Source organism: Brachyhypopomus gauderio, chromosome 16 (assembly GCF_052324685.1).
Source record: "Brachyhypopomus gauderio isolate BG-103 chromosome 16, BGAUD_0.2, whole genome shotgun sequence".
Classification (NCBI taxonomy): Eukaryota; Metazoa; Chordata; class Actinopteri; order Gymnotiformes; family Hypopomidae; genus Brachyhypopomus; species Brachyhypopomus gauderio.
Genome location: NC_135226.1, coordinates 7,753,081 through 7,775,701, shown reverse-complemented (window position 1 = coordinate 7,775,701; position 22,621 = coordinate 7,753,081). Strand labels below are relative to the sequence as shown.

At 43.1% G+C, this 22,621-nt stretch overlaps 3 protein-coding genes across 7 annotated transcripts; 2 read left to right on the top strand and 1 right to left on the bottom strand.

Moving 5' to 3' along the window:
* Window positions 1-2,408: 2,408 nt before the first annotated feature.
* Window positions 2,409-7,261, top strand: LOC143478198 (centrosomal protein of 164 kDa-like). The gene is made up of 9 exons (XM_076977163.1): window positions 2,409-2,539; window positions 2,658-2,817; window positions 4,077-4,184; window positions 4,285-4,381; window positions 5,320-5,550; window positions 5,879-5,951; window positions 6,125-6,214; window positions 6,351-6,472; window positions 7,064-7,261. The coding sequence occupies exons 1-8, from the start codon at window positions 2,412-2,414 to the stop codon at window positions 6,445-6,447; spliced, it is 984 nt and encodes a 327-aa protein (XP_076833278.1). The 5' UTR covers window positions 2,409-2,411; the 3' UTR covers window positions 6,448-6,472; window positions 7,064-7,261.
* Window positions 7,262-9,742: 2,481 nt separating this feature from the next.
* LOC143477817 (uncharacterized) lies at window positions 9,743-11,127 on the bottom strand. Its single transcript, XM_076976652.1, has 3 exons — window positions 11,105-11,127; window positions 10,897-10,976; window positions 9,743-10,802 (listed from the first exon to the last, which is right to left on the bottom strand). The coding sequence occupies exons 1-3, from the start codon at window positions 11,105-11,107 to the stop codon at window positions 9,872-9,874; spliced, it is 1,014 nt and encodes a 337-aa protein (XP_076832767.1). The 5' UTR covers window positions 11,108-11,127; the 3' UTR covers window positions 9,743-9,871.
* A 1,300-nt stretch (window positions 11,128-12,427) lies between these two features.
* Window positions 12,428-22,420, top strand: LOC143478024 (uncharacterized). 5 transcript variants are annotated; one of them, XM_076976940.1, is made up of 18 exons: window positions 12,428-13,191; window positions 13,816-13,902; window positions 14,304-14,415; window positions 15,366-15,552; window positions 15,867-16,004; window positions 16,095-16,184; window positions 16,273-16,416; window positions 16,547-16,630; window positions 17,246-17,314; window positions 17,507-17,703; window positions 17,854-17,949; window positions 18,098-18,257; window positions 19,908-20,015; window positions 20,116-20,206; window positions 20,485-20,715; window positions 21,044-21,116; window positions 21,282-21,412; window positions 21,508-21,800. In XM_076976940.1, exons 2-18 carry the CDS (start codon window positions 13,821-13,823, stop codon window positions 21,687-21,689), a joined length of 2,175 nt encoding a protein of 724 aa, XP_076833055.1. In that variant the 5' UTR covers window positions 12,428-13,191; window positions 13,816-13,820; the 3' UTR covers window positions 21,690-21,800. The 5 variants fall into 5 exon arrangements, with proteins under 5 accessions (XP_076833055.1, XP_076833053.1, XP_076833054.1 ...); XM_076976939.1 differs by adding an exon at window positions 22,221-22,420 and having other exon boundaries at window positions 12,433-13,191; window positions 15,867-16,184; window positions 21,508-21,629; XM_076976942.1 differs by adding an exon at window positions 22,221-22,420 and having other exon boundaries at window positions 12,434-13,191; window positions 15,867-16,184; window positions 21,282-21,371; window positions 21,508-21,629.
* Window positions 22,421-22,621: the final 201 nt, after the last annotated feature.

The following is a 22,621-nucleotide window of genomic DNA, read 5'->3' as shown; positions in this document are numbered from 1 at the left end:
GACCTGAACTTATAGTTATTGAGCATAACAATAATAAACCATTGATGACCAGTAGGTCCGATCTACCTGAAAAGCATATGTAGTTTATGAACAATGCATATTACATTGTATATAAAACTGGGTGCCGTAAAAACAACAATGTCATAGACCGCTGATATCATTTCATTTGTCGTATTTTTCCCGACATCATTGTCACACATGGTTTACACACCGTATTCTTTTTCTCAAAGTCAAAGGAGAAATGTGTCCATATATCGCCGCTCATCTTTCTCCCTGCTGACATTGTCGAGTTAACGTCGAGTTGAATTTCATGAGTGGCCACAGTTCACAGGCTGGTATGGTCTTCCCGGGTTCTGTGCGATGTGAAGACGTTAGTTCTGATTGGACGGTTACCCGGTTTGTCCCGCCTATCCGTGTACGCTAAAGTAGTTACAGCTGGATCTCTTCTTAACTTATCCCTACCTTTCACTAAACTAAATCAGGTCTGATTAGATGTCGTCGCTGGCCAATATTTTCGTCTCGTTTTTACTCGTTGACGAAAATGTCCATTAATTTCGTCATCGTTTTTATCCCTTCGCATAGTTTTTTATTTAGTTATCGTCTCGTTTTCGTCGTGAAAAAAGGTTCGTTGACGAAAACTATGACGAAAATTATTCGTCAACGAAATTAACACTGGTTGCAGGAGGTGAGGGAGGAGGTGCAGAGGGAGCACAGCAGGAAGCTGGAGCAACTGTCGCAGGAGTACCAGGAGCAGCTCTTCACCCTCAGACATGAGCACCTGGAGGAGGTGCAGAGGGAGCACAGCAGGAAGCTGCAGCAGCTGTCGCAGGAGCACCAGGAGCAGCTCTTCACCCTCAGACAAAAGCACCTGGAGGAGGTGTGGCAGGGAGAATTCATTTACTCACAGCTCAGTGATCACCTGAGAGACCGAGCCAATGTGTGTTCATCACACGGTGTGTGTGCAGGAGAGCGTGGAGAGGGAGCGCTTGTTGAGGGCTCATCTGGAGGAGAGGGAGAGGATGCAGGCTTCGCACACGTCCCAGCTGGATCAGCTCAGACTACAGCTCGACTCTCAGCTCCAACACACCCACAAAATACACATGCAGAAAGTAAGATCCCACACCCATACGATACTCACGTGCAAAAACGCCTCTTCTGCCGTACCCAGTCGGGTGTTTATGTGTATAAAGACGGTGAGAGTTGTTTGTATTTGTTTGTTTTTCTTGTGTGTGTGTTTAGGCGTTAGAAGTGCAGAAGATGATTGAGCAACTGGACATGAAAACCAAAGAGCTCAAAACTCAGGAACTGCTACTCCAAACTCAAGTACTTTACCTGCGTTATTTGAGTGTGTGTGTGTGTGTGTGTGTGTGTGTGTGGGTGTGCTACTCCAAACTGAGATACTTTACCTGCTTTATTTGAGTGTGTGTGTGTGTGTGTGTGTGTGTGTGTGGGTGTGCTACTCCAAACTGAGATACTTTACCTGCTTTATTTGAGTGAGTGTGTGGGTGTGTGTGCGCTACTCCAAACTCAGGTACTTTAGCTACTTTGAGTGTGTATGTGCAACTGGTAAACTGAGCTCCATTGTATTAGGTGCCCGTATAGCTGTAGTTATAAGTTACTAATCATTCGTCAGTCAGTTCTTTGTGCTGAGAAGTTAACTGACTCAATGACCTGTTTTGAAGAAAAAAAATGAATAGGTCATGTCTGGAGTGTGTGTGTGCGTGTGCATGTGCGTGCATGCATGTGTGTGAATCTTCAGTCCAGTCACTCAGCTGCCTGATAAAATGATCTGTGTGTGTGTTTGTACTGTTGGTCTGTAGGCTGCAGATTTGAAGAAGAGGAGACAACAGCTGAGTGAGGAAGGAGATGAAGTTGAGAAGGGGATAGAGGTGAGTGTGTGTGACCAGGTGTGTGTGTGCGTGTGTGTGCGTGTGTGTGCGTGTGTGTGCGTGTGTGTGCGTGTGTGTGCGTGTGTGTGCGTGTGTGTGCGTGTGTGTGTGTGTGTGTGTGTTTCATTGTGAACTGTTATGCTAGGTTGTGTGTGTCCCCCAGGTGTGTGTGTGTGTGTGTGGTGTGTGTGTGTGTGTGTCATTGTGAACTGTTATGTTAGGTTGTGTGTTTGTGTGTCCCCCAGGCTCTCTCACGTGTCCTGAGAGAACGGGACAGTCTGCGTGCAGAGCTGGACCGATTAAGAGATGAGAGGAGGAGAGAAAGGGAGGAGCTGGATAAAGAGAGAGGGAAGGAGGAGGGAGAGGGAGGAGAGCAAGAGGATGATGGAGGAGAGAGAAAAACTTCAGGCTAGATGTGATGAACTCCACAGAAGGCTCAGGTAATACACACACAAACACACACACACACACATACACACACATTAGCTTTGACCAAGTCAGTACTGGTCTCTGGTGACACAAATGCACGGTACACAGAGTGTGTACATGTACAGATCTGTGTTGGTGTGGAGGGCTCCCTCCGAGTGGAGGAAATGGAACCTCCTCTCTCCCCTGTGCCCACCTCCCACAACCTCCCGCAGCATAGACAAGTATGTGGGTGTGGGTGGGTGTGGGTGGGGAGGGAGGCTGTCCGATTGTATGTATTTATCATATGTTTATATACTCGTTTGTAATCTCCTCTCTCTCTCTCTCTCTCTCTCTCTCTAGCTTGCGGGAGTATATCTCAGGTGAAGGTGTCCAGCAGAGAGCAAGACAGTTCTTGGAGAAACAGACCAGCTGTCTGAGAGCGAGACAGGCGGCACTAAGGACGGCCCACCCCAGCCCGCAGAGGTCCGCTGCAGGAGGCTCTGCTCAGCCTCTCTGCCAGGTCCGTCAAGTCTAGTCAGTTTTATTTATAAAGCGCTTTTTACAAAACATGGTGTCACAAGCGCATGGGTCCAGATCCCTATTGAACAAGACAGGGGCAAGTGTGGCAGAGACAAACTCCCTATGCGGATTAGGAAGAAACCTTGGGAGGACCAAGACCCCAAAGGGAAGCCATGCTCAATTGGCCCAGCAACTTTAAGTTCATATTTATAGTCCTGTGTCTATCTGAGCAGTCACAGTCTCTCCAATATGGATGCTGGGCCTCAGGTAGGATGCTGGCCGTATTGGCACATGCATCCACGGCATCAGCACATCCACTGGCAACCCAGAGCATCTTCTAGCTCCTTTATGGAATTGTCTTTGTAGAAACATGTAGTCAAGATACAGAATGCAGGTTAATATGTAAAATCAAATTAAACTTCCATATATATAGCACACGTGCCAGTGACTTAGCATGTGGCTCCAGCAGGCTTATCCCTAGCAGCATAACTAAAGGGAGGGGCCTGGAGGTGACCACAGGCATGAGGGTACTGAGACATTACTCTGCCTTCGGCTGTAATCTTGTAGTTTTCGGATCTGAGCACAATCCTGTGCTTTGAGAGAGCAGCAGGTGAGATGGATTATGGTATGCAGTGAGTTCACTCGGATATTGTGGAGGACTATTTAATGCTTTATAGGCCAACAGAGGAATTTTAAAATCAGTTTGATATTTAAGCAGGAGCCAGTGCAATGCTGAGAGAGTAGGACTAATGTGATGCACTTCTCAAGGCCTAGTTAGGACTCTGGCTCTTGGATTCAAGTTGGAATGCAGCAAGTTGGACTTTCTTTAGGGACTGTTTATATATATATATATATATATATATATATATATATATATATATATATATATATATATATATATATATATATATAACTGAGTATCATCTGCATAGCAATGGAAGCTAATACCATGCCTACAAATGCTTGCTAGCCTATATAATGAGAATAACATGGGACCCAATACAGATCCTTATGAGCATTCATTATTTTCAAGTACAAATTTGTAACGATCGGTCAGGTAGGATTTGAACCAGGAGAGTGATTGACCTTTTATCTGAGAATATTAAGAGATCGTTAACTACTTTAGACGGTTTCAGTGCCGTGGTGGGTCTAAGCACGTTAGGTCTTGCAGTGCCTACAGCCATGTAGCCAGGTCAGATGGGAGAGAGTAGGAAGCATGAGTATAGCTCCTCTTAGATGTTCTGCTCCCCTGTGCTGTAGGAGGTGAGTGAGCTGGAGAAGCTGAGGGAGAGGGTCCAGAAGGGCCACGCAATCCTGAGAAAGAAGGAGGAGAGACTCGGCCAGCTGGAGACGTCACTGGCAGAGGAGGTAACACACACATACACACACACGTATGCCTGCACCCACACACTTACGTACAAACCCACATTAATACCTACCTGGGCTTTACAATGTTTTACTGTCTCAGCTGTCATGTGATGAAGGCGAGCGGCTCGTGGGAGATCGGAGAGTCTCTGATGTCACAGAGTCAGAGACGAGCGGTGTGTGTGGCCAAGAGGAGACGAGTGAGACACACACTCCATGTGCATGCACAACACACACACACGGGCAGACATTTTGAGAAGGCACTAATTTTGGTTTTCACAAAGTTTACTACCACAGTTTTTTTTTTTTTTTATGGTGGCAATTTGTATCGATTCTAGATTGTGAAGAGTGATTAGATGAATTGCAATTAATTGCAAAGTCATTCCCTGTGATGAAAATTACCTTCTCACAAAAATGACTGCATTTCAGTTAATGGAGATAATTTCAGTGATGATCTCGTTAGTTCAGGAGAAAAAAAGTTAATGAGGATAAGACAGCTGACATCAATCTGTCATGCTGATTAGAAGAGAAGACTGGTTGCTTTAAAAGGGTAGTGGTGCTTTTACGTTAACCATGGTCACCTCCAAGGAAACACGTTCAGTCATCATTGCATCAAAAGGGTTTCACAGTGCGGCTTGTACAATGCACCCCAATCAACCATTTATCCCGTCACTAAGGACTTTGGGGAGTGCTTCAAGTTGCATGAAGGAGGCTTCAGGGAGTATCTCCTACAGGAGTGTCTCCTACAGAGGAGGCAGCTATGAGCCTCCTCACACCATCAAAGTGTGGGGTTGCTCCCAGTCTTGCCTAAGCAAAGCACAGCCATGAAAAAGGGAAGGTATCAAAACATCCTTCCAGAACAACTTCTCCCAACGATTCAGGAGCAGTTTAGCAGCAATGAACAATTATGGACTGTTAATAATTGTACTTCATTATATCACATAAACATTTGACAAAAGGTTCTTAAAAAAAGCTGAGGAAGCAAACTGTGAAAACTAAAAATATGCCCATAACTGTAAACAGCTCTAGAGTCCACTCTGGTCTTGTTGGTTCATAGTTATCTGATGTTTTTATTTCTCTAGCAGTAATACACCCAAACTCTGGTCTTCCTCTCTGCTACTCCCACTCTCTGTTTCAGCACATGCAGTGCCAGTGAAAGTGCAGCAGTTAACAGAGTCCCTGCAGCAGATCTCTGGCCAGCTGAACACAGTGCTGGGTGAACTGGAATCTTTCACTGGGAGGAGCGTCCAGCCCCTCCCTCAGCCACCTCCGTCCTCCTCCTTCCCTCCTGCCCCGTCCTGGGCATGGACACCAAGCCCCGCCTCCTATTCAGTGGCTCAGAACAGCTTCTTACACTCCACCATTAATGGTCAGTGTTGGGAACGTTACTTTTAAAAAGTAATTAGTTATAGTTACTCACTACTTGTTCAAAAAAGTAACTGAGTTAGTAACTGAATTACTCTATAATAAAAGTAACTCGTTACCAGGGAAAGTAACTATTTGCATTACAGTTAAAAAAAAGTTATATGCCAATGAATAAGGATTTTTTGAAAAAGCAGTTTTCACATTGATTTTCTGTGCTAGGATAATGCCGATCTTTTCCAGTGTAAGGGTGGTGCAGTGTAGAGACCTGCTGTGTCAAATTGGCTTCAGAAATCTAAACCGCACTACCTGTATTAAGACTGCTCTGATTTTAGGAGTTTCCATGGATACCAGTGCCCGCTATCCCATGAGGGCTACCAGAGCATATAGTGGATACACTCCAGCAAGGTGACTACACACACTTGCACACCTGTGCAGGCTCGGTCACAATCTCTCACTCTCACTCTCGCTCACAGGATCAGTGCTGCTGTTGATTTTGAAAGGAAAATTGATGAACTCATACAGTGCTTTTCCATTATGTGTGTGTGTGTGTGTGTGTGTGTGTGTGTGTGTGTGTGTAGTCTCTCCTCTGAGCTAGATGGCCAGAGGCTGCAGAGACTGATCGACGACAACAAAAGGTGGCTGGAATCACGACGCAAAGACCCAAATGTGTATCCTTTCACAATCTCTCTCCCCCTCAGCTTATACACATGTACGTATCACACACAAACCAGTACGGGAACAGAATGCATCATATTTTCACACACACTCTCTTGCACCCTTGTATTCTCCTGAACCTCTGCCCAGGCCTCTCTTCACACGCTACCCAGCTGCCCCGCCCACCAATGGGCTGGTCCAGCTCAGCCTGGACAAGAAGAATCAGATCAAGGTCTACCATTACTGAAGAGGCACAACCCACTGATGTCCATGTATGTCCAGTGCAAACAATTCAATGGATAGACAGAATACAAACATGCCTATGGACATAAGAGAACACACATGAAATTGTCAAGAGACTTCTGTATAGTGTTATATAGAATGTATAACACTAATGAGATTAAGCACAGTCGTGTGCATCTACAGTGTACAGATACAGTGTTTAAAGTGTAGTATTCAACACATCTGTCCCCTTTAATCCCTTCATACCTTTGTATGTGTTGATGCCATTAAACAACTGCTGTACAAGTTCATATCCACAACAGAAAAGCCTCATAAATCCTGATGACAGGATTATCTTGATCTAGATATTATAGTCCCTAATCTTAGTCTGAAGATGAGGATCACCAACAGAGGTTGTGTAAGCCATATGAAGGTTACAGCTTCCTAGGAGTGTTGTGCTTCACAAAACAACGTGTTTACAGATGTGACACTTGGGGACCAGACAGTGCTTAGCCTGTAAATCCTTTTCATGTAGATATGAAATTTTGCATTTATTTTTGTAAAACGAATAAATCTGTGGTGTTTTACATCAGTGTGGCTTGTGATGTTTGATGGTGTGTGTTTCACTTCTGTGCTTACAGTAAGATCAGGAATAGACCTTCTGTTCAGCAATAGCACTTCTACTGCACACCGATTCTGCAGCACATGCCCCACCGTGGATTCTTCTCAGCTCCACCACGAGTGCAGTCAGAAGAAAGCAGAATAATGACTTGCAGCAGAGAAAAAAACTGCCGTTTTTGCACATCACAGAAAAGTGAATAAAGTTTAATCTGATTCTAGACCTGCTGTAATTGTTATTTTACCGATCTACAGGACATCCTGACACACACCCACTTGCGCTACTGAGAAAACATACAAATGCTTTATTCAGTAATCTCAACCATCAGTTATTAAAAACACAACTTTTTTTTTTTTTTACATCTGTGCAAATTATATTCCACCATGTTCACTATCACAGAAGGACTAGTAAAGTGTCCTGGTGAACTAGAGTATTCACTCCTCAGTCAAACCCAAGAGGCCCCAAACCAACATGGAAGGGAGCAGATTGACTAACACACGACTCGGGCCACGTAGGAAAAGAAACAACAAGTACAAAATGCATTGACGTTTGCATGGCAGGTTTGATTTTTCCTACGATTTTTCCTTCCCTCTAAAGAGGAGTCACCAACTGCATGAAGGGTCAATCACACCTGGTATTAACAATACATTTGGTGATTAGTGTGTTCACCAAATACAACTGTAAGCAGGGCCACAAAACCCACCTCCAACATGTGTTCTGTGAATGCCTGATTGACTAGATCTAAAACGTTATCACTGTGAGCCTGCTTGAGCAGATCTGCACCACTCTTGGGTAAAGGAGATGCCTGTGGTTCGAACATTATTAGAAGACCATACCATAAACTCTGCAATCTAGGTCTGTCCCCCTCACTGTGCTCATGGATCAAAGACTTTCTCACTAACAGACCACAAGTGGTAAGAATAGGGGACCACACATCATCCCAAATCATTTTAAACACTGGTACACCGCAGGGCTGTGTGCTCAGTCCAGACCTCTTCACACTTTTTATGATTGCAGCCCCATCCATGTCTTCAACACATTTGTGAAATATGTGATAGACAGTAGTGATAGACTGCATCTCTAACAACAACGAAACTCAGTACAGAGAGGAGATTCAGCACCTGGCACGGTGGTGCTCAGACAACAACCTAGCTCTGAACACCACCAAAACTAAAGAGATCATCAGAGACTACCGCACAGTTAAAAGAACTGCACATGCCCCTCTACTCATAGATGGAGATGAAGTGGAACGTGTGCACAGCATCAAATACCTCAGACTCCACATCACAGCTGATCTCACCTGGACTTTAAATACCAGTGGGGAACTGTCAGGGCCCTCTACGCCCTCTCAGAGGGCCTAAAAATATTCTTAAAACATAAATATATATAATATAATTTATCCAATTTTATTTTATCTACTTACAGTTTGACAATCGACATCTAAACAATTACAAAAATATAAGCAAATAAATTATTCACCCCTGTCTATTCAATCTGTGTTGGAAGGTGAGGGGTTAAGTGGAAGCCTGTGAGTCTGTGTCTCCCCCTATCAGCACTGTGATGCCCGTTGTTCGTTTACAGAGGGCCTGGCAGTTATAATTCAGCGCAATTGGCTCCATGCACAAGATGGCGTCCATTCTGTTTCCGGCATTTGAGGGTGTGCATGAGAAGTTCCGGTCTGAGCACTTCCGTGGTTTTAGTATTAATATCAACACGAAGAGATAGCGAGCTAGTTGGAAATAATGAGTGCATTCAGGGTTAAAGAGAGAAGACTGGCCTTATTATATTATAGTTATATATATATATATATATATATATATATATATATATATATATATATATAGTTATATACTTATTATAGTTATATAGTTTTGTATAGTTATATATATACATTGTTATTGTTTTTTTATATAATGTTTGCTTATTTGGTGCTTGTAAATAGTTTTTTTATGAATGTTATAATAACTCCTTGACCATAATTGATTAACACTAGAATGACTGAAATTTCAAGATCCTGAGGACATCACCCCTCCTTCTTCCCAGTAATTAAGAGAGCCATAAGTCAGCCTTTATTATGTTAATTCATAGAGAAACACTCAGGCAGCAACTCTGTGGTACATTCAGAAAGCCCCCTAGTATAACATCTCTCTTTCACTCCCTTTCTCTGTCTCATATATATATATATACACACACACACAAACACACACACGTTATAGTTACATATAGACATCCACACTGTATACACTACATTATTGATTGTTGTTAGTGTAACATCTCAGTCTCTTCCTTTTCTCTCTGTAACACTAGTACTTACTACTAGTAACACTGTAACTTACCAATTTAGTAGAGATATACAGAAGAGAGCTCAATTCAATTTCATTATTTCAGTGAGGGTTATGGCAGTTTATATATGCATATTTCATGCTTGGAAACAACCAAGTCAACCAAGTATTCTTTAGTCATTCTAGTGTTAAACAACCATTATTCAGTTTCTGTATTACATCTTTTTTTTATTATACACTAAATGAGTACAACTTTAATGCCACCTTAATTTATTTTATCAGCTCTACAAATATAGGGCAGTTCTATATTTACATCTTGTAGTTCTTCTGTCTCTCTGTATAAGATTCTGCTCAGTCTGGTTTCGGCATTGTTTTACACATATGGGAAAGCATGGTAGCATAAAGAAAAGGACTCAATGTCAACACATTTAAGATTTATTAAGAATCAATCATTAAAATATCATTAGTTCATAAATTTACTGCATTTTAAATAGATAACTGCCAAACGTGATGAGAAGTCATTACACTGACATGTAAAAATAAAAAAATTAAAAATCTCCCTTCTCTCTAATGGTTTTAGCCACTTCACAGTCTCTGTATATGCGCTGAATGAGAATATCATCCTCTGCAAATACAACAAAATCACACCACTCCATACCTGTAAGTAGGAGCTGGCCTTGTACCTGCCAGTAGTAACTGTGAGTCTGCTTCAATTTCAGTGTGCCACTCTGCATTTTCAGGTAGCTACAGTCCACATAGCTTTTTGCATTGGGGTATTTAATTTCCACCAGTCCAAAGGGTGGGCTCTCAGTCGGGTCAAACACCAGACCATCAGGAGATGCCCCTAACCAGGGGGCATCAGGGTGGATGACAAACCCACAAGGCCAGTAATTGGTGTTTTTTATTCTGCAGTACTCCTGTATGGCAACCGGTTCCAGTGCCAATCCCCTCTTCATTGCAGCAGTTTGATTCACTCCCTTTCGAATCCTTTGTGACAGGATTTCTGCAGAACTCTGACCTCTGACATGGCATATTTCCCTGAATCGGGAGGAAGTTATTCTTGGCCCCCTGACTCGGTGCCACTCCACAGAGTTGCTCTGCTCTCTGATGGCAACCTCTATCTTCCTTGCCATGTCAAATGTAGTGACAAGTGACTGCAGATGGAGGTGTTGTTGGTGACTGCACACGAACTGGCAGTTAGTAGGCTCAAGCCTATAGCCGTCTACAGGTAGAGGTGGTGGCAGAGGGGCATCTGGATGGTGTACTACAACCCAACTCACTGGTACTGGATGCTGGTAGGATATGGGACTACCCGCCTGGACTTTCCCAAAAGCTGAATCAACCAGCGGGACGTCAGCACTTATGGCCATGGTGGTGATGAGTGGAGCAATGTCTGCAGTGAAGTCCTTGTACTGCTCATCAACTTTGAGGACATCTGGATCTGGCAGCTCCCCTCGCACTGCCTTGTAACGTTTACTCCTTTGAAAAATCGAATTCCACAGTAAGGACTTTGTACACTCATACAACAAAGGTTATACAGTAAGCAAAGCATACATAGGAAAATTAATTTTACCTTACACCATCAGCAACTGTAAACTGCTTCGGCTTGGAGGACAAAAATACCATGTCACTTACTCTGCCTGGTTTCACACCCTATTAATTACATAAAAGAATGATCACACTACTTTAAATGTTTGTTGATGTGACATAATACATCAGCTCATAATGTAGCTTGTTGAAGAAATAATTTAACTTTGGTATGGTTGGGAACACATACTCACCATGGTTCTTGGCTTGTGCCAGCGTTGTTGTTTCTGTGCAGCTTAGGACTGGGGTACAGCAGCCAGGTTCAGTGTGGAGTAGTGTGCAGTCTGAAACAGTAGTGCAACATTGTGGTTGCAGAGTGCTGTCCCAGCCACACAGGAGCACTCGGCCACTGCAATGTCCACCGGTACACGGTCTTCAAAGACAATCTAAACATAAAAAAAAACCAGTCAAAATCTCAGGCTAAATGAGTGGTGTCCAATTTTATATGCAAAGGAATGGTGTGGCTGCAGGTTTTTATTCCAGCCAAATATATAACAATAGATGCTTAAACAACTGATTACACTTGTTTAATTATATGTTTTTTGCTGCTCATTATGTAGCAAATACCTGCTTCCAACCCAGACCTTTACACACAAGTCGGGACACCCCTGTGCTTAATCACGGCAGGTTATCAATTGTATCACCAAGAGTATAAGCAATATAAGTTTACTCCCTCTTACTGCAATATAAGAAATAACGATAAACTTATCTACCTTTTATCATATCCCTTGTCTCAATTTTCTTCAAATATTTTAAAGTTAGTGAATCACTGAACTGTGTTAGTAAAACAGTGTTAGTAAAACAAAGGAACAGGCGCAGGGTACAAAATACTTACCACTGCCAAGTCATTAAGATATTTGGACCCTGCATGTATTATACTAAATATACAGTAAATAACAACTGAGGCTGTGAACCAACAAACACTGTTTTTCCTCCCTACTCTGAGGTCGTGAGGTTTTTCACTCTTCCTCATCGACCTGTAACAGGTAGCCCTGATGCTCACTCTCCCTGACGAATCTCTGTTTGAAACTGTGGGCATTTAAACAGGACATCATTTACAATATACATAAAAGTTACACTGAATGTCATTAAAACATCTGACACTGGATACAACCGTCGTTAGAGTCCTAGTTAGACAATAAGCTCAGCTAAATCACAGGGTGGGTGTGTAGCTAACTAGGCTGCCTAGCTAGCTGTGTAATGGTGTGACATACCTTCATAGTTGTCGATGTAACTGGATATATACATCTTATATCCTTTTTCCCTTTTGCTCCTCGGGGTTGAGCTGGCCGCTTGGACTATCCGATGCACATCGGTGATGGTAATCTTTGGTAGATCTTGGAGGCACCTAGTGTAAAACACAGCCATCTTCGCTTCTGCGCGTCTGTCCTGTGTGCCGGAGCGGAACTATTCACGCGCACCCTCGAAAAACCGGACGTAGTAACACGTCATCCCGTGCAACTAGCGAATACCAGTTTCAAATGACAGTAAAATTGACCAATCATATCTTCCCTCTTAGTGGGCGGGCTTAACTGTATGATAATTTCCGCCTGCTGTGGCGACGCTAGCTGTCGTTAGCGTACCACCACTAGCTAGTTCCGATTCATTCCTTTGACGTCCTCGTGCGCGTTGTTTACATATTCCGCTTCCGAGGAACACGGAGCTGTGAACCTTATTTTGTTGGAACCTTATTTTTGTTAAGAAGTTATCTAGTACAGATATTACTGTTTATTGCGTGTCTAAAGCTGTACTGTCGTCTCAGTTTTTTTCTTTATTGCAGTTAATTAGGAGAGGAAACATTTTTTTTTCGGGGGGATGGGAGCGGGCCCAGGTTTAATGGTCACGGTTCGCTACTGATATACGGTCTGTGGTATGAACCCTTTGGGTACAAGCCAGGCTGCATCAGGTTATTGTAGCAGCCTGGCTGATTTGGTGTTTTAGTTAAAAAAATAGGAAATTGTCATATCACGTGCTACTCAACTTTGGAATGTTTGGTTTAGAATGTTTGGTTGGGAAGGTGGAATGTTTGGATTCAGTTTCGATGCTGAAAAGCTGAGAAATTGTCGCATGACATTTGGCTCTGAGAATTATCAAACCTACAATCTGAGAATCCTATCAATCCTACAATCCTTACAAATCTTCCCAGATCTTTCTATTTTTTCTAGATCTTTCTATCTTTCTATTCTTTCAAATTTTTCATCCAGGAGATTTTTTTTACCCCAGGAGAAGTGACCAGCCAAGGCAGGAACAGAAGAACAGAAGAACTTCATAGACACACCAGGTGAGAAAAATATATTTTCATATACTGTACATAATTTTATACTTCTATGTAAGACAGTATATTTAGTTCTTATGAGTATGGATTTCCATAGGCTTGTTCATAATTATTAAAAATTAAATATACACATTTATGTAGTAGGTTTCTAAGGTTCAGAAAAATAACATGTATATTTATTCTGCTGATGACTGTCAAGCTCTTTATTTCATGTGTACAGGATAATATAATTAATGGAGCATGGGTTATTTCTTTGATTTCTTTGACTCAGCACAATTTTCATAAATCCCACCATGTTAACATTGTCCATGTGGCCATGGAAAAAGCAAATAAAAATAAACATTTTTAAAAAGAAACAGATTTCTAACATGACAAATTCTTAAGCATTCTCCCCACATTCTGATGACATCACATGGCACCATAGCCCTTCTTATAATCACTTGTTCATTGGGAAACACTTACAAGGCATTTGAGCCTCACTGTGAGGCGTGCTGGGTTTCACTTTACCTGCTGTGGGATTTTCAGGTGTGCCCTACAACCCCCAAGAGACAGTGATCCACAGACAATATAGCAATATCTGTCTACTGCACTGTTATTCGTATAGTACATAATCTTTTTCTTAATGTTCAGTCAACATGACAGCAGATGCCCTTCGGAGACCAGTTGGAGACCAGTTGATCCTGGAAGAGGATGAGAATTATCTCCCATCTGAACAAGGTACATTAGCTGTCGCATACTACCTGTTACAGTTTAGGACCCCGGATAAAACTTTAATATATGTTACTGAAATGGTATACTTTAATATCCACCATTGATAAAGTCTACAAGCTACAACAGTTCCATCATTTAATAACTAAATTATAATGTTGACATAATAACTTAATAATATATAATAATAATAATAATAATAATAATAATAATAATATATAATAATAATATTAACAACACATGTCCAGTTGGGACTCTTGTATGTTCGTCCAAGCTATAGCTACACTTTATAACATAGAATCAATCTCCATGCATTATGGACTTAACTATTTGAATTTGTGGGATTTTACTTGATTTGAAAATATCATACTGATTGTGGGTATATTCATCTTATCCGTATTCCTCCTCAGAGGTCCATGAGTATGCCAGAGAAATTGGCATTGACCCTGATGGGGAGCCAGAGCTGCTGTGGCTGGCCAGAGAGGGGATTGTAGCCCCACTACCTCCTGATTGGAAACCCTGGTAGGACAAACTCATTCTCATACAGTCACCCAGTTTTCTTATCCTTACACACAGAGCAGTGAGCGTTGGTGTGAGCGTTGGTTCCTTTTAGTAAAATCCAAGCATACTCTAATGTGCCCTTAATTGAGGAATGGCTTCCATTCCAAGAACTCTACGTATCATTCATGCTGTCTCATTCATTCAGGCTCTTGATTACCTGACGTACCAAGGCCCTTTGTCCCCTGTAACTCAGTTATAATTTTAAGTACCATTTATAGAAGTAGGATGCATCAGGACTTTATTGTGAGTGTCATAATGTCACACGGACTCTCTGGAAGCTTGCAAGAAGTGGGCATTGAATCACTTATGACCTAGGTGATTAGATGAGCAAATTAGACAGCCCAACTTTTTTTTAAAGACCTTGGAACTGCAAGTCTGGAGAAGACTGAATATTTTGACTGGGAAGTAAGACTGGGCAAGAGAAAATATAACAGACAGAGGAGGATTTTTGAAGTTGGAGAGTATGATGTGACATGAAAGATCAGACACAATTTAACATATTAAATCATTTTTGGATTCTGTATTCAAATGGTTTGGGGGGAAGTATGTTATAACCTTATTGTCAGGTGTAACAGTGGTGTCTTTATATGAGTCAGTACCTTCATACATAAAACACATAAAGACAAGATCCAGGGGATATTTAATGTTAGTTGTCCCCGAAACTAACAATTGCAAAGTATAAAATTAATATTTCATCACTCTATGCAGCAGATTTGCTTGTAGACTTGGCCTTCTGGCACTATTAATCTGAGCAATGAGACCCAGAGCACCACTCAGTGTTTCAGATGTTGACATATTGACACCTTTGTGGACAGTCCTGTGCTGGAGAACCTAGGCTTGTCTACATGTCATGTGTTTTTATGTGTGTGTTTATCTATGTGATGAGCTTGTCTCTCTTTCCTACTCTCCAGTCAGGATGTGACTGGAGAAGTATACTATTTCAACTTCTCCACGGGCCAGTCCACCTGGGACCACCCCTGTGATGAGCACTACCGCCAACTAGTGGCCCAGGAGCGGGAGTGTGCTCAGCCATGCCACGGCCATGCCATGGATGAAGAGGAGGAGGATGAAGAGCCGAAGAAGGCGTCTGTCCATGAGGTGAAAACACCTGCTAGAATATAATGCTCTGATTTTTAGCTCACTGTCACCTTTGTAGTCTTTACACTGCAGTTGTTCACACATTATGTTCCCAGCTTTTATACACATTTATACAGCGCCACTAACATCACTGTGTGTGCTCACGTGATCTTGGTGTTACTGTAGCACCTTGCTCTACCTGTCACACACACACACACACACACACACACACACACACACACACACACACACACACAGATCTTGTGAATGTCTGTACATGCATGTTTATGCATGTGTGTTTGCATGTGTTGGTGTGTTTGTCTGTGTATGAGCAGGACAGTGAACTCAGGGTGGCAGAGGAGACTGAGCTGGACGTGGACGAAGAAAAGAAAAAGAGAGAGAAGGAGTGTGTGTGTGTGTGTGAGTGTATGTGTGGTGAGTTGTCTGGTCTGTTGCAGGAGGTGAGGGAGGAGGTGCAGAGGGAGCACAGCAGGAAGCTGGAGCAGCTGTCGCAGGAGTACCAGGAGCAGCTCTTCACCCTCAGACATGAGCACCTGGAGGAGGTGCAGAGGGAGCACAGCAGGAAGCTGGAGCAGGTGTCGCAGGAGCACCAGGAGCAGCTCTTCACCCTCAGACAAAAGCACCTGGAGGAGGTGTGGCAGGGAGAATTCATTTACTCACAGCTCAGTGATCACCTGAGAGACCGAGCCAATGTGTGTTCATCACACGGTGTGTGTGCAGGAGAGCGTGGAGAGGGAGCGCTTGTTGAGGGCTCATCTGGAGGAGAGGGAGAGGATGCAGGCTTCGCACACGTCCCAGCTGGATCAGCTCAGACTACAGCTCGACTCTCAGCTCCAACACACCCACAAAATACACATGCAGAAAGTAAGATCCCACACCCATACGATACTCACGTGCAAAAACGCCTCTTCTGCCGTACCCAGTCGGGTGTTTATGTGTATAAAGACGGTGAGAGTTGTTTGTATTTGTTTGTTTTTCTTGTGTGTGTGTTTAGGCGTTAGAAGTGCAGAAGATGATTGAGCAACTGGACATGAAAACCAAAGAGCTCAAAACTCAGGAACTGCTACTCCAAACTCAGGTACTTTACCTGCGTTATTTGAGTGTGTGTGTGTGTGTGGGTGTGCTACTCCAAACTGAGATACTTTACCTGCTTTATTTGAGTGTGTGTGTGTGTGTGTGTGTGTGGGTGTGCTACTCCAAACTTAGATACTTTACCTGCTTTATTTGAGTGTGTGTGTGTGTGTGTGTGTGTGTGGGTGTGCTACTCCAAACTTAGATACTTTACCTGCTTTATTTGAGTGTGTGTGTGTGTGTGTGTGTGTGTGTGGGTGTGCAACACCAAGCTCAGGTACTTTACCTGCTTTATTTGAGTGTGTGGGTGTGTGTGCGCTACTCCAAACTCAGGTACTTTAGCTACTTTGAGTGTGTATGTGCAACTGGTACACTGAGCTCCATTGTATTAGGTGCCCGTATAGCTGTAGTTATAAGTTACTAATCATTCGTCAGTCAGTTCTTTGTGCTGAGAAGTTAACTGACTCAATGACCTGTTTTGAAGAAAAAAAATGAATAGGTCATGTCTGGAGTGTGTGTGTGCGTGTGCATGTGCGTGCATGCATGTGTGTGAATCTTCAGTCCAGTCACTCAGCTGCCTGATAAAATGATCTGTGTGTGTGTTTGTACTGTTGGTCTGTAGGCTGCAGATTTGAAGAAGAGGAGACAACAGCTGAGTGAGGAAGGAGATGAAGTTGAGAAGGGGATAGAGGTGAGTGTGTGTGACCAGGTGTGTGTGTGTGTGTGTGTGTGTTTCATTGTGAACTGTTATGCTAGGTTGTGTGTGTCCCCCAGGTGTGTGTGTGTGTGTGTGTGTGTGTGTGTGTGTGTGTGTGTGTGTGTGTGTGTGTGTGTGTGTCATTGTGAACTGTTATGTTAGGTTGTGTGTTTGTGTGTCCCCCAGGCTCTCTCACGTGTCCTGAGAGAACGGGACAGTCTGCGTGCAGAGCTGGACCAATTAAGAGATGAGAGGAGGAGAGAAAGGGAGGAGCTGGATAAAGAGAGAGAGGGAAGGAGGAGGGAGAGGGAGGAGAGCAAGAGGATGATGGAGGAGAGAGAAAAACTTCAGGCTAGATGTGATGAACTCCACAGAAGGCTCAGGTAATACACACACAAACACACACACACACACACACACACACACACACACACACACACACACACACACATACACACACATTAGCTTTGACCAAGTCAGTACTGGTCTCTGGTGACACAAATGCAAGGTACACAGAGTGTGTACATGTACAGATCTGTGTTGGTGTGGAGGGCTCCCTCCAAGTGGAGGAAATGGAACCTCCTCTCTCCCCTGTGCCCACCTCCCACAACCTCCCGCAGCATAGACAAGTATGTGGGTGTGGGTGGGTGTGGGTGGGGAGGGAGGCTGTCCGATTGTATGTATTTATCATATGTTTATATACTCGTTTGTAATCTCCTCTCTCTCTCTCTCTCTCTCTCTCTCTCTCTCTCTCTCTCTCTCTCTCTCTCTGTCTAGCTTGCAGGAGTATATTTCAGGTGAAGGTGTCCAGCAGAGAGCAAGACAGTTCTTGGAGAAACAGACCAGCTGTCTGAGAGTGAGACAGGCGGCACTAAGGACGGCCCACCCCAGCCCGCAGAGGTCCGCTGCAGGAGGCTCTGCTCAGCCTCTCTGCCAGGTCCGTCAAGTCTAGTCAGTTTTATTTATAAAGCGCTTTTTACAAAACATGGTGTCACAAGCGCATGGGTCCAGATCCCTATTGAACAAGACAGGGGCAAGTGTGGCAGAGACAAACTCCCTATGCGGATTAGGAAGAAACCTTGGGAGGACCAAGATCCCAAAGGGAAGCCATGCTCAATTGGCCCAGCAACTTTAAGTTCATATTTATAGTCCTGTGTCTATCTGAGCAGTCACAGTCCAATATGGATGCTGGGCCTCAGGTAGGATGCTGGCCGTATTGGCACATGCATCCACGGCATCAGCACATCCACTGGCAACCCAGAGCATCTTCTAGCTCCTTTATGGAATTGTCTTTGTAGAAACATGTAGTCAAGATACAGAATGCAGGTTAATATGTAAAATCAAATTAAACTTCCATATATATAGCACACGTGCCAGTGACTTAGCATGTGGCTCCAGCAGGCTTATCCCTAGCAGCATAACTAAAGGGAGGGGCCTGGAGGTGACCACAGGCATGAGGGTACTGAGACATTACTCTGCCTTCGGCTGTAATCTTGTGCTTTGAGAGAGCAGCAGGTGAGATGATTATGGTATGCAGTGAGTTCACTCGGATATTGTGGAGGACTATTTAATGCTTTATAGGCCAACAGAAGAATTTTAAAATCAGTTTGATATTTAAACAGGAGCCAGTGCAATGCTGAGAGAGTAGGACTAATGTGATGCACTTCTCAAGGCCTAGTTAGGACTCTGGCTCTTGGATTCAAGTTGGAATGCAGCAAGTTGGACTTTCTTTAGGGACTGTTTAGAGCATCCAATTAAAAGTAGTCCAATCTTGATGAGATTGTGGACCAGTTTCTCTGCGTCTGATACCGAACGTACATGTCTCAGCTTGGCAATATTACATGAAGGTGCAAAGGCAGCATTAGTGACATTGCATATGTGTGTGTCAAATGAAAGATCCTAATCACTAGTGACGCCTAAACTTTTAGCAGGAAATTCAGGTGTTACTGAAAAGCCATCTAGTGTAATAAGAAGATCAGACCCATTGCTTCTAGCACCCTTGAATCCAAGAAGTAACACCTCAGTCTTATTAGAATTTAGAAGAAGAGAATTAGACGCCATCCAGTTCTTTATTTCTTGGATGCAGTTCTCAGTTTTGGTAGTAGTGTTGACATCATCCAAATTAGAATATATATATATATATATATATATATATATATATATATATATATATATATATATATATATATATATATATATATATATATATATATATATATATAACTGACTCAGTTATATAACAGAGTATCATCTGCATAGCAATGGAAGCTAATACCATGCCTACAAATGCTTGCTAGCCTATATAATGAGAATAACATGGGACCCAATACAGATCCTTATGAGCATTCATTATTTTCAAGTACAAATTTGTAACGATCGGTCAGGTAGGATTTGAACCAGGAGAGTGATTGACCTTTTATCTGAGAATATTAAGAGATCGTTAACTACTTTAGACGGTTTCAGTGCCGTGGTGGGTCTAAGCACGTTAGGTCTTGCAGTGCCTACAGCCATGTAGCCAGGTCAGATGGGAGAGAGTAGGAAGCATGAGTATAGCTCCTCTTAGATGTTCTGCTCCCCTGTGCTGTAGGAGGTGAGTGAGCTGGAGAAGCTGAGGGAGAGGGTCCAGAAGGGCCACGCGATCCTGAGAAAGAAGGAGGAGAGACTCGGCCAGCTGGAGACGTCACTGGCAGAGGAGGTAACACACACATACACACACACGTATGCCTGCACCCACACACTTACGTACAAACCCACATTAATACCTACCTGGGCTTTACAATGTTTTACTGTCTCAGCTGTCATGTGATGAAGGCGAGCGGCTCGTGGGAGATCGGAGAGTCTCTGATGTCACAGAGACGAGTGGTGTGTGTGGCCAAGAGGAGACGAGTGAGACACACACTCCATGTGCATGCACAACACACACACACGGGCAGACATTTTGAGAAGGCACTAATTTTGGTTTTCACAAAGTTTACTACCACAGTTTTTTTTTTATGGTGGCAAGGAAGCAAACTGTGAAAACTAAAAATATGCCCATAACTGTAAACAGCTCTAGAGTCCACTCTGGTCTTGTTGGTTCATAGTTATCTGATGTTTTTATTTCTCTAGCAGTAATACACCCAAACTCTGGTCTTCCTCTCTGCTACTCCCACTCTCTGTTTCAGCACATGCAAGGCCAGTGAAAGTGCAGCAGTTAGCAGAGTCCCTGCAGCAGATCTCTGGCCAGCTGAACACAGTGCTGGGTGAACTGGAATCTTTCACTGGGAGGAGCGTCCAGCCCCTCCCTCAGCCACCTCCGTCCTCCTCCTTCCCTCCTGCCCCGTCCTGGGCATGGACACCAAGCCCCGCCTCCTCTTCAGTGGCTCAGAACAGCTTCTTACACTCCACCATTAATGGTCAGTGTTGGGAACGTTACTTTAAAAAAGTAATTAGTTATAGTTACTCACTACTTGTTCAAAAAAGTAACTGAGTTAGTAACTGAATTACTCTATAATAAAAGTAACTCGTTACCAGGGAAAGTAACTATTTGCATTACAGTTAAAAAAAAGTTATATGCCAATGAATAAGGATTTTTTGAAAAAGCAGTTTTCACATTGATTTTCTGTGCTAGGATAATGCCGATCTTTTCCAGTGTAAGGGTGGTGCAGTGTAGAGACCTGCTGTGTCAAATTGGCTTCAGAAATCTAAACCGCACTACCTGTATTAAGACTGCTCTGATTTTAGGAGTTTCCATGGATACCAGTGCCCGCTATCCCATGAGGGCTACCAGAGCATATAGTGGATACACTCCAGCAAGGTGACTACACACACTTGCACACCTGTGCAGGCTCGGTCACAATCTCTCACTCTCACTCTCGCTCACAGGATCAGTGCTGCTGTTGATTTTGAAAGGAAAATTGATGAACTCATACAGTGCTTTTCCATTATGTGTGTGCGTGTGTGTGTGTATGTGTGTGTGTAGTCTCTCCTCTGAGCTAGATGGCCAGAGGCTGCAGAGACTGATCGACGACAACAAAAGGTGGCTGGAATCACGACGCAAAGACCCAAATGTGTATCCTTTCACAATCTCTCTCCCCCTCAGCTTATACACATGTACGTATCACACACAAACCAGTACGGGAACAGAATGCATCATATTTTCACACACACTCTCTTGCACCCTTGTGTTCTCCTGAACCTCTGCCCAGGCCTCTCTTCACACGCTACCCAGCTGCCCCGCACACCAATGGGCTGGTCCAGCTCAGCCTGGACAAGAAGAATCAGATCAAGGTCTACCATTACTGAAGAGGCACAACCCACTGATGTCCATGTATGTCCAGTGCAAACAAATCAATGGATAGACAGAATACAAACATGCCTATGGACATAAGAGAACACACATGAAATTGTCAAGAGACTTCTGTATAGTGTTATATAGAATGTATAACACTAATGAGATTAAGCACAGTCGTGTGCATCTACAGTGTACAGATACAGTGTTTAAATTGTAGTATTCAACACATCTGTCCCCTTTAATCCCTTCATACCTTTGTATGTGTTGATGCCATTAAACAACTGCTGTACAAGTTCATATCCACAACAGAAAATCCTCATAAATCCTGATGACAGGATTATCTTGATCTAGATATTATAGTCCCTAATCTTAGTCTGAAGATGAGGATCACCAACAGAGGTTGTGTAAGCCATATGAAGGTTACAGCTTCCTAGGAGTGTTGTGCTTCACAAAACAACGTGTTTACAGATGTGACACTTGGGGACCAGACAGTGCTTAGCCTGTAAATCCTTTTCATGTAGATATGAAATTTTGCATTTATTTTTGTAAAACGAATAAATCTGTGGTGTTTTACATCAGTGTGGCTTGTGATGTTTGATGGTGTGTGTTTCACTTCTGTGCTTACAGTAAGATCAGGAATAGACCTTCTGTTCAGCAATAGCACTTCTACTGCACACCGATTCTGCAGCACATGCCCCACCGTGGATTCTTCTCAGCTCCACCACGAGTGCAGTCAGAAGAAAGCAGAACAATGACTTGCAGCAGAGAAAAAAACTGCCGTTTTTGCACATCACAGAAAAGTGAATAAAGTTTAATCTGATTCTAGACCTGCTGTAATTGTTATTTTACCGATCTACAGGACATCCTGACACACACCCACTTGCGCTACTGAGAAAACATACAAATGCTTTATTCAGTAATCTCAACCATCAGTTATTAAAAACACAACTTTTTTTTTTTTTTACATCTGTGCAAATTATATTCCACCATGTTCACTATCACAGAAGGACTAGTAAAGTGTCCTGGTG

Coding starts and splice junctions, on each gene's coding strand:
- LOC143478198 (XM_076977163.1), top strand. CDS start 2,412: ATGCACGGTACACAGAGTGTGTACATGTACAGATCTGTGTTGGTGTGG. Junction 4,382..5,319: donor GTGTGGCCAAGAGGAGACGA/GTGAGACACACA, acceptor TCTCTGTTTCAG/CACATGCAGTGCCAGTGAAA. Junction 6,215..6,350: donor CGACGCAAAGACCCAAATGT/GTATCCTTTCAC, acceptor ACCTCTGCCCAG/GCCTCTCTTCACACGCTACC.
- LOC143477817 (XM_076976652.1), bottom strand. Junction 10,803..10,896: donor ACAGTTGCTGATGGTGTAAG/GTAAAATTAATT, acceptor GATTTTTCAAAG/GAGTAAACGTTACAAGGCAG.
- LOC143478024 (XM_076976938.1), top strand. CDS start 13,821: ATGACAGCAGATGCCCTTCGGAGACCAGTTGGAGACCAGTTGATCCTG. Junction 13,903..14,303: donor TTATCTCCCATCTGAACAAG/GTACATTAGCTG, acceptor ATTCCTCCTCAG/AGGTCCATGAGTATGCCAGA. Junction 21,413..21,507: donor CCCCCTCAGCTTATACACAT/GTACGTATCACA, acceptor ACCTCTGCCCAG/GCCTCTCTTCACACGCTACC.